This window comes from Bolinopsis microptera, chromosome 2, assembly GCF_026151205.1.
Source record: "Bolinopsis microptera isolate Bmic1 chromosome 2, MBARI_Bmic_1.0, whole genome shotgun sequence".
In the NCBI taxonomy this organism is placed as follows: domain Eukaryota; kingdom Metazoa; phylum Ctenophora; class Tentaculata; order Lobata; family Bolinopsidae; genus Bolinopsis; species Bolinopsis microptera.
In genome coordinates, this window is record NC_087073.1 from 3,414,370 (window position 1) to 3,426,000 (window position 11,631).

General features: G+C 39.4%; 2 protein-coding genes across 3 annotated transcripts in view; both read left to right on the forward strand.

Annotated features, from left to right (window-relative positions):
• LOC134811618 (uncharacterized) overlaps nucleotides 1-11,631 on the forward strand; it is a 95,557-nt gene that overhangs the window by 20,847 nt on the left and 63,079 nt on the right. The gene's annotated exons all lie outside the window — the stretch shown is intronic.
• On the forward strand, nucleotides 235-10,529 carry LOC134826579 (long-chain-fatty-acid--CoA ligase 5-like). Its single transcript, XM_063839004.1, is given in 12 exon segments — nucleotides 235-591; nucleotides 729-860; nucleotides 1,021-1,213; nucleotides 1,557-1,705; nucleotides 3,646-3,792; nucleotides 4,531-4,650; nucleotides 4,762-4,872; nucleotides 5,070-5,217; nucleotides 6,161-6,277; nucleotides 6,280-6,398; nucleotides 9,949-10,107; nucleotides 10,257-10,529. Coding segments are annotated over 12 exon segments (1,932 nt in total). The 5' UTR covers nucleotides 235-237; the 3' UTR covers nucleotides 10,440-10,529.

An 11,631-nucleotide genomic window follows, 5' to 3' on the forward strand; every position in this document is an offset into this window, starting at 1 on the left:
CATACATCTACATTAATAATATTAATGATATATAATAAAAGAGTAGATTTCAATTGATCTCATTAACCATTGCGTTGGAACTTCAGCAAACTTGAATTCAACAACTGGGCAAATGTTTATCAAATCAACAGAATCGATTCAATTACATACCTATGCATTCTGCTGAATTTCAACATGTAACACCCTTACTCTCTCAATGAAATGTAACCCTCTAATCTCTATACCACGGAGTAGGTAATGCCGGATCAGGTCTCACGGCTCTTGCCGGATCGTACACCAGCTGGTGAGCGACAATGGTGCAGCATCAGATGTCCGGAAGGGGAAATGTTCAACAGTAAACCGGACAGATGTAAAACTTTGTACCAGATATTCCAGCGCGGACTGAGCATCAGCATGGACCAGCCCTGCATGGGCTACAGACCTACCCCAGATGGACCTTACTTCTGGTTGACTTACAGTGAAGTATCACAGAATGCTGACAACATTGGTTCTGGTCTGGCACACAGAGGGGTGAAGAAGGCTGAGTTTATTGGGATCAGTTCACATAATAGTCATGAGTGGAGCACCCTCTCTATCGCCTGTGATGCTCAGGTTTTTCCATTAAATGCTTCTTTCCAACGAGTTGAATGTTTGCTAAAAATTCAATTTTCTATTAGGTTCTTTGCAAGATTTAAATATTTTCCCGAATGAAACTGTTATCCTGGATCCCTACAACAAATAAATCTCAGAGTTTCATCCTGTGTCCGCTCTACGACACTTTAGGAGAGGAAGCTGTTAAGTTCTGCTTGAATCAGACTGAACTAACAATATTGTTCGTGTCTGAGAAGACTATCAGTACTTATATCGGATATCTGCCCACGGTAAGAGCTTTACCCAACATTTTCATTGTGTACTGGAGTGTACTGTACAACCTTCCTTAGATCGGAGTTATTTATTTAAATTCTTAATAATCATATAGACCGGTACGGTCGTGGTAGTTCTTAAAATGTATTTCATTGTGTAATCACAAGGTTCCTTCAGTCACCCCACATAAAAACGATCGTGAAAATCGGCAGCGACGTAACGGACGAGGAAAAGGAAAAAGCGGGTAAACACGGCGTAACAGTGATGACTTACAAGGACTTGTACGCAGAGGGGGAAGCGAACCCTGTCCCACACAATCCACCTCAACCAGAGGACATAGCCACCATCTGTTACACCAGCGGCACAACTGGTCAGTTTTCGTACTCAGCTCTGTGTCAAGGCCTGTGTTCTATGATTTTACCGAGTGATTGCATTCCATCATGATTTGTAAATGTGCGCATGTTCTTGGTGGTGGTTGAAATGTTTATCTAGAATACCCCGGGCTTGAGCGGACCACTATAAGTCTATTAAATGTTGTGCAGTATGTAACAGGGCCTGCTGCATGAAGTTGCTCGTAGGATTAGGAACATCCATGGCATCTCTGATCGTCGCATGACAGCACACATATTCGTTGGGATGATTTTGAAATTAACGATACAATTGCCATGTCTGAATAAATAAAAATTAGAAAGACTGGTTGACGATGCCCCTAGGTCTACCAAAAGGTGCCATGCTGTCCAATGGTGCTATGGCCAGCACAACCTATGCTGTTTCCATAATGTTGAACGAGACTAGCTTTGTACCCGAGGATGTCAACATCTCTTACCTGCCCGCTAGTCATGTCTTCGAACGAGAACTTCAGGTAACAATTAAATAAAACTCCAGCATTTGTTTTTACTCCTATACGATCGTCTACCTTTTCTGTGCAGGAAACCCAAAAGGGGTGATGATCTCTACGTATGCAATGACAACGACGGTTGAAGCCGTTGGGGATATCTTGGGTCCAAGTGAGACCTTTGAGCCGGCAGATTGCGCCATTTCTTATTTGCCGCTGGCGCACGCTTTTGAGCGTGGATGTCAGGTACTACTTTTTTGTTCTTATTTTTATTTTGTGTGTGGTGTAGCAGGTAGCTGTATTGGCATGGCACACTTTTAATCCACTTCGCATCTTTCCCTACCCTGTTATTTGGTATTGTTAGTGACAGCGTAAGTATAAAGTTTTATGTTTTTTTAACGTTGGTATCTAATATAATCAGTCAAGTGAATAATTGTGGCTTTTTTGACAGTCGCATGCAAAACTGTGATTTATATGAAGCATTTTAGTGCACTTTGAATGATTTCTGAAAGGTAGCAACTAGCATTAATGTACCGGAATCTTGAAGTTTCATTGTCAGTCTGGAGGATTTATCCTGTCAAGATTATTAAATAAATATTATATCAATAACGAATTTTATACATGAGGCGAGTTTTCGGAATCAATTAAACAAGATTGGAAACTTACGACAGTAAATCCAGTATCAGCTGTCTGAATTCTCAAGAATCTAGTCATGAAATCCGAGTCTAATTGGCAAAAATTACCAAATGATACATAAAACCCCACGAAACGCCCAATATTTCCCTGTTGTTCACGCTCATATCAACTTTCCTTTCGTGTCTCAATTCACAATTCACGTCATATTCAAAAGTCTAGAATCCCTAGAAAGCTAGAATGGCGTGCACGCACAACGGTAAATTATCAGCAGTCGTCTTTAAGTATAAAGCAGATAAAATGGAGTCACACCTAAGATAAGAAGTAGAGGTTCGAATTTGAAGTTGAAGGTGAACGTGTGAACATGACCTGATAACTGGGAAGTGTGTCATGACCGTGCTAGAATATGACACATCACCACTACCAAGTGGATCACTTCCAAACAATTCCGGCGAGAGTGAAGATTTTATGGAGAACATGTTCGACCGTTCGAATTGCACTAATACTATGATAATATGATGGCGATTACGTTGAATGTAGATTGTGTGACCGTTATAAAAAGTTGGCTGAAATTACATCCGACGATAATTCAACGCCGTGTAAGAAAAGGATTTGTCAGCATTTGCGGCATTTAAACACATTATCTTGTGGCCTGAGTCACGACTGTGATCAGAACATGTAGCAGAAAATTGAAACTTCCAAAAATAGCTCAGAACGTAAGTTCATTAAAAGTTTAATAGAAGTGAAGGATAACTATTTTAGTTCCTCAAAAGTAGGCATAGCAGCAAGACTCTTATTCAGTATGTCAGCTATTTTTGTCATGAAGTTACAATATGTAATTATAGTAGTACTGGTATTTGACTTGTAGTTTGTACCAAAAAGCACGGTATTGCAAAATTATAATTTGTCCAGGAAAGTAAAACAATGAAATTCCTGAGCAATTTCATTGTTCTATAACGGTAAAAAAGTTCCTTCGGCTCTCGGCACGTGTGAAATCGTAGAAATGACTGGAAGTTCAGAAATTGGCCAGTGCAGGTACGGTTTATCATGCTTCACTAACTTAGGGGGAGGGGGGAGGTCATTCTAACGAATTACAGATTCAGATTTCCTGGGAAGTACGCAAGAATCACAGGAGAACTAGGTTCCAATCTACATTATATTACTGTGCCGCAACATTGGCTGCAGCAGTGCCGCATTATATTCAGATTATACTGAATTATAAATAATTATTTACATATTTCATAACTTACACACAATTTGGATCGTTATTATATTTTTTTCGAAGACGTAAATGGACAATGAAATATAAATCCTGACCCCCTTATTTACCCCAGTATTGCATCCTGAAAGCAGGAGCGCGGATAGGGTTCTGGCAGGGGGACGTCAGGAAACTGAGCGGAGACATGATGGAACTGAAACCTACAATATTTGCAGCTGTTCCCAGGATCATTAACCGGATATATGACAAGATCATGTCGGAGGTTTGTGCGTTGACTATAAAAATATAAAACTTTATAGTTCGTGGGTACCACACCAGTTCAAAATTTCCCCGAAATTTCAGGACCTGGAAATCAAATCTTGTTAATGTTATTAAGTCGTCCAGAAACTAACCTGTTCATTTTTCCTTAGCACTCTGGATCGTAGGTATTAAGCTACTTTGTAGACACCTTTAATTAAATGTTCATATTGTTTGATTTGGGAAAAATCTACCACTAGTTATATCATTGCAAATACTTTCATACAATGAACGTACAATTCAAATTAGGGGCCATCTACTTAGGACGTCCGGCAAATATGGAGGGGGGTGGTTTTGGAATTTCGGACAAATCCGGACAGGGGGAGGGGGGGGTTTCTGAAAATCCGGACGTCCGGAAATTTTGGCAGAATTTACGAAAAAGTCCCATATATTTCAACTCTTTCAATTTTATTTCAACTCTTTGAATTCTATTAACAATGAATTTGAGTTGGTTTTATTTGTACTCTTAAAAGTAGCTGGAAATCCGGACGTCCAGGGGAGGGGGGGGGGGGGTGGTTTTGAAAATTCAGACACACCCGGACAGGGGGAGGGGGGATGGTCTGAAAATCTGCGATTTTGGCGGACGTCCTAAGTAGATGGCCCCTTACCAGAATTTAGTTGGTGCCGTTCTATTATTCCTTCCTTGCAAAGTAGTGCCATCAAAACCTTGCTCAGCTGTAAAGGATTCATATATGTTTCTCAGGTGAAAGCAAGTGCAGTGAAAAGTTACCTGTTCAACTGGGCTCTCGGAACGAAGACTGCTGAGGTTGAAACTGGAGTTATCAGAAACAACAGTTTCTGGGATTATGTCATCTTTGGAAAGGTAAATATTGAGGTTCTTTGCATGACGTATATTTCATGCTTAGCATTAATGGTGATTTAAAATAGTTAATGTTTTCTCTTCAAACCAAAACATGAACATTTACCTCCTCAGGTACAGAAGATGCTTGGAGGGCGTGTTAGACTGATGCCTTGTGGAGCAGCTCCCTTCAAATACGAAGTTCTGCAATTCTTCAGGGCAGCTCTAGGTGCTGTCGTTCTCGAGGTAAAAGTTTAAAATTTGCCGTTTTATAAAAAATAGTACGGCTTACTCTCAATCCACACCTGCTCTACACTCAGAAAGGAATTTCATTGTCTACAAAAATAAATTTCAAGTTGTTCGCGAACATATAATAACCATGACACTGGTAACCATGACAATGGTAACGATGACACTGGTAACCATGACACCGGGATCCCCAGGGTTACGGACAGACAGAGAGTTGTGGGTGTGCTGTTGTATCGATACCAGGAGATTACAGTGGCAGTTGTATCGGAGGAGTTGTATCCAACACCATCTTGAAACTTGAGTCTGTACCTGACATGGGATACAATACAGAGAACAATAAAGGTTTGGGCGGCATGTTACTGTTAATTAAGGAATTGTTTTGTACGGTACATACTACATAACCGTAATAACCGTGTATAACTGTGGTCAAGTACCTCTAGACTCAAACTGTCAGGTAAAATTAGTTTTATAACAAGCTGAGCCGTGATACTAACGACACCTGTATAATAGTGTAAATTATTACAGTGTTTTCAACTTGTGTTTTATCTTACTTTAAATAAAGAAAAGTCATTAAATTAATCTGAAAACTTCAAAATTGAAATGCCGTAGTAGATTGTCAAGAGAACTTCATAATGGGTGTAGTTCACCTCCCCAACGGTATATTAATTGTAATGTTATTTTAGAAATTGGCAGCAAAGTTTATTGCAATTATTAAGAACGATAGTTCTCGTTTATTTTGGGGCTCTCAATAATTAAAATTCTCCCGTGCAAACAATTGCAATTATACTTTCTCATTTCTTCAGCGTCAGTCGTGTAATGATGTATCTGAGCTCTTGTAATGATCAAAAGATTCTATCAATGATCTGTATAATCTCTAGTACATTGTATAAATATTGGAAGTCACGCTGCACGTACATACTACATTTTAGATAAACAGGTGTTTGTTGTGACTATTTTTATGAAAAGCTGTGTACAAAGTTTTTTACCTCCAGCTTATGAAGTGGTAAAGAAGAGGTAAAGGTTTGAGGTATTAGGTTCTAGTTTGTCAGACAACTCAGATCTACATACTCTCTAAATTTCACTTAATGGAATTTAACCCATCTGGCTGACGACACAACATACAATAAACAATCTGACTCGAGTAATTTGTCCTGGACACGAGCCATAATATTTGTATGCATGCCATCCCAGCGACTAGTATCCGTTCATGTTGATATATTTTAATCTAGACTTAGATATCTGTTAAAACTAAGCTTATAAGATAACGAATAATATTTCTTATCAGGTGAGGTGTGCCTTAAAGGATCGGGCTTGTTCTCCCACTATTTCAAAAACCCTGAGAAAACAGCAGAGACTCTGGACGAAGATGGCTGGCTGCACACGGGCGATATCGGACTCATGACCGAGATGGGGGACTCCGGATAATCGACCGGAAGAAGAACATTTTCAAGTTATCTCAGGGGGAGTATGTTGCACCGGAGAAGATAGAGCTTCTGTACGAGAGGTGTCCTCTAGTTTCACAGGTACTGTTACTGTTACTGTTACTGTTACTGTTACTGTTACTGTTACTGTTGTCAATATTAGGCTTGCCTTATTGACTTGGTCACTTGCACGATCAGTAAAAAAACAAGGATATCTGTTGAATGTGTTGATGATGCGTAAGTGTGGGAGATTATAACCAAGCTAAATACTGATGACGTAATACTGATGACGTAATACAAAGTTAGGTATGAAGGTGTAAGAGGTAAGGGAGAAGTCTATATTTATACTGCTTACAAAACAATCATCATGTTTCCAGTCTGCCACAGCTGTCACCCAGGCAACAGCTGAATACTCCTCCAGGTATATTTAGAGAGCGGGGACACGGGGTAGCCATAGGGTGAGAAAAACATTCACAAGGACTTTGTAACGGTATTATATAACACCGATTAAATTAAACAGTTTTAAACTGATAACGTTTGAAGAGCCACATAACGCCATGATGTACGATCTCATATCAAGAGTCCGTCACCAACGTTTAACTGTCGGTGCCTTCAATATGATGAAAAATGTGATAGAATTAGATGAACTAGGATGTGAAATAAAGGACAGTGGGAGTCCGGGGCCTGTTTACTTTCTGTCGTGTGGACTTTCTTAGATATCTCTCTTTGTAATTTTCGTTGAAAAATGAGATGCAGTCCGGGTTGAAATATTTCCAACCCGTTACATAGATTTGTAGTGTTGTTAGTGTAACGTTTCCGGCGCTTTAAATCGAAATTTCTTGCTGTGATTCATCCATGGAGACGAATACAGCAGATCTCGACCAACTCACCAATGATACGAGTAGTTTTATCACCGATGAAGACGACCGCCTCACTATGGACGATCTGGTAGAGAAACTGATCCGAGGGCGGACATGGAAGTACACAATTCTCCTCCTATCTCTAAACTTCATGTGGCTGGCAAAACCCTCTCACCTCTACATTTCTGTATTTGCAGGGATGGATCCGAGCCCTGGTCACTCCTGGACCTGTGCATCTCAGAGGTGCGAGGACTTGGTAAAGGAGAACTCCTCGCTCAGCGAGATGTTACCTTGCTTCACATCTGAGGAGAAGGACGGGACTCAGAAACTTCTGCTCCAAAACGCGGACATTGAGTGGGATTTGAACAGAACTTCGTTTTCGGTAGAGTTTGATTTGTACTGTAATGTCGGGAACACACGGACTAAGAAAACTCTGGTATCCTCAATATTTTTTGCCGGTGCTTTAACCGGTCTCTTTTTGGGAGGATTCATGTTCGATCATATCGGGAGAAAAAAAACAGCCACCTTTGGTTATATAGTCTTAGCTTCAGCTGTCTTCTGCGGGACCTTGTGCCACAATTACGGATTTCTCTTGGCTATAAGATATTTTCAAGGCATTGGCGACATTCTCTTATCTACGGGCATGATTATACTGTCCCTAGAACTAACCCCCGCCACATTTAGGAACTACATCCTGGGATTTTTCGGCGTATGTCTTGCTTTCGGATTTCCTATAGCTACTGGTTTGCATTATTTTATACCGGACTGGAATTTCAATTTCCTAGGAGCTTCTGTTCTTGTGGCAATATTTAGTGCTCCCGTTTTCACCTGCATCGAGTCACCAAGGTTCTATCTTATAAACAAAGATTTCAAGTCAGCCAGGCGGTCCCTCAAAGCTCTGGCATCGCTCACTACTTCGGATTTTGAGTTTGATAAGGTGGGATTGGAGGACCTCCTAAGCGTTACGGACAAAATGAGGGAGCAGACGCTGAAACAACAGTTGATGGACCTGAGGGACAATCCCACCCTGCTCTGCGAGACCCTGGTTATGATGTTTCTCTGGTTCTGTGGAGGGTTGTTCTTCTTCAGTTTTAACTTTGGTTGGGCGGCAATACTCCCAAACCTGTACCAGGGTTACTTACTGGCGGGAGTTGGGGAGCTGCTGAGTGCGGTTGTCTCAGTTCCCCTTATCGCCCATCTGGGGAGGCGACGTGCTATGATGACTGGGTTCCTGGGGGCTGGATTCTTTTATTTGTTAGCGATACCTGAGGTGGGCTTAGGAGGACAGTGGACTCTAGAGATGGTATCCTGTTTGATCGGGTATATCTTTGTATCAGGCTGTTTCAGTGGAGTTTGTCTTTGGACAGGTGAACTAGCGCCAACCTCTCATCGGGGCTTTGTCGTCTGTGCCTGCTCCAGCGCCTCCAGAATCGGCTCATTTCTCGGACCCTACATTTTCAATAACCTGGCTCCAGTCACTTACAAATCTGTTCCTCTTGGAGGTCTAGCTTTCCTCTCAGTTCTGTGTGCGGCAGGGTCGTTTCTCCTGGTGGAGACAGGGGACAAGAAGATCTGCTTAACTGGAAAGGACGTGGTCATTAGAAGGAAAAAGTACTTCAGATATATGATTTAGAGTAAAACGGAAGGACAGTCATTTTGTGTTACTTATAATTTATATCATTTATCAATTTCAGTGGCATTAATTAAGGGGTTAAACAATAGCCAAAAAGTGATAGCGTTATATGTGAACAACCCCGGCCCTTATGTAAGTTATAAATCATTTAATCAATAATTATAGTTGATATAATATAGATGGTGGCTGGTTGGTCTTGTAAATTTGCTTTTACGTGTGACTTTAAATTAAAAATTGTAAATTACGCCCACATTCCAAATCAGTAGTAGTATAGCATTAAGTATATAATTGTGATATATGTTTCAATTTTGTGTGAAAATAAATTATAGTTATTAATGCAGAAAATTTACGCAATTTGAACATTCCAAAGGAAGTCTCATGATGACAACTCAGTATTAAAGAAATTCTTGAATAATTTGAGTTTGGACAAATTTGTAAGCAATGCAAACTGCAAAGAATAAAGTATTGTTGACGTCAAATACTGCAAATTAAGATTTACTCAGAACTTATGCTTAAATCCTCGCATGCGTTTTAATAGCTCAACCTTTTAAGATTTAAATGATCGAAATATGTTTCTTTGTCACATTAATGACTTTAAATAATCAAAGAAATGTTTCCTTTGATAGAGCAGCCTGGCATTGAATACTGATAATCTGATTTATTTTCTCGGAGAAGTATTTGATAGCAGAAATGTGTTTTGTTATGTTTAGTTATCTGTATCAACACTTTAACTGCTCTTCTGGCTATGTTAACATAGTTCCGATCCGTTACAGAGTTACAGGCTACTTATGTTTGTTTTTAATTCTTAAATAAAACAATTATTTTAAATAAAACAAATCTAGATACAAATGGACAATTAAAGAAACGTTAGTACCCAAAGGGCAGGAAAGTAACAGGCCGCTAAGGAACAACAGCCTGATTTTACATCAATTTTATCGCCAGCTGGACAATCCCCGCAAACAACACAAATTTGGATAAACTTCCAACGTCACCAGGTAGATGTGACGTCACCAGGTAGATGTGACGTCACCAGGTAGATGTGACGTCACCAGGTAGATGTGACGTCACCAGGTAGATGTGACGTCATCAGGTAGATGTGACGTCACCAGGTAGATGTGCAATTTTACACGTTTACTAAACAATGGTCTTCTGTGGGCAGGTGTGCGTGTACGGTCAGTCCACTAAGAACAACCTGATAGCACTTGTCATTCCTGATGAGGTGGCTGGCAAGAAGTGGGCCAGGGAGAACGGGGTCGAAGATACGGCCATGGAGAATCTCGTCAAAAATAAAGAGTTCAGGAAAGATATCCTCACAGAGGTATTATGTGGTTTATTTAACAATTTCGAAACTCTGAATGCCTCTGAACTTTTTATGACATCATTAAAAGTTTAATCAAGGCCTTTCCAGATAACACGTGATTTTTGAATTCTAAAATTGTATTAATTGACATGATTTTGTGTTTACAGGTAACGAAGCTTGGAAGAGACGGGGGTCTGCGGTCCTTTGAACTTGCTAAGAAACTCTACCTGGACTACATCCCCTTCTCCGTGGATAACGACCTCATGACCCCAACCTTCAAGCTAAAGAGACACAACATCGCCAAGCATTACGCGGAGAGCATCGAAAAAATGTACGAAACATTGGACTAAACTGTCATACTTTAGAAGAGACCTGTCTCACTCTACTGTGCCTACCAGTTTGAAAATTTTATATTTTGTAGAGTTTTACATAATTGCTATCACCAAAGATATTGTCCGAAAAATTAATATACAGTGTTATTTGTGTGGTTTTGTGGTTCTTTGGCCAGTATGTTGGAGTTATAAATTATTGTAGTAGTCGTGAGATGTGTGGTAGATTGATGAAATAGAGTTCCAATAAATCAATTATTAATAAAATGTGTAGTGCGGACTATTTAATAAATTGACTTTTTGGAGATAGTGCTTCATTAGAAATATCTTTACTTGTTGGCAAGGAATGACTGATGGTTGTACTAGCGTGTTTCTGCAATTATTTGATTGAGAGCACAAGATATAACAGTATCTATAGCTTGAAATGCAAACTTTGAATAACAGGAGATTCTTATAGTCAAGTTGTTAATTTCATTCTGACCCTTGGCCTTGGAGCACTAGAAGATTGTTTGTTGATCGCAGATTGTTAGAAAAATTTAACATATCGTAATATCATTTTGTTGAAATCTGATTTTTCTATTTAATTTGATGGATGTTTGCGACTCAGTAAATTTTATAGTTTATCAAAAAATTTGTGACCGGTTAAAATATAGAAACAGTAATCAGAGTGAAGTGTCCTTTTTGCAAAGATTCGAATCATAATAACAGTACTTGTGGTTATGACCTTGTTAGGACATCACGTGGTTATTTCACCAACACTAACTACCTTAATCTACTGGTCACAAATTTAAAGTTTTGCTTGCTGATTTCTCGTTTGGAACATGATTTTTGATTGTCGAATAATTTTATTAATAATAATTTACTCAAAATCTATTTACCGACTGTTATTTATTTATCAAAATCCCTAAAATATTAACAAAGTTTCAAGTTGTTCAATCTAAATATAACTCTTATAGATACAGGATCACGTACAATGGTCAGTTTAACAGGGTAAACTACTTGAAGGGAGTGAGCTGCAAATAGTTTATGCCTATCAGACTATTCTAAAAAGTCCGGCTAAGATTGATTTTAGGCAATTTGTAATAACATGGTAAATGTACCTTAGTTTTTAGGGTGTGTAATGCTCCTACTTATCCTATACCAACTCAATCAGTAACTTGCTGAGTAGTGTCACTATCAATGTTATGATGTGATAATGATTATGAAGGAGCAA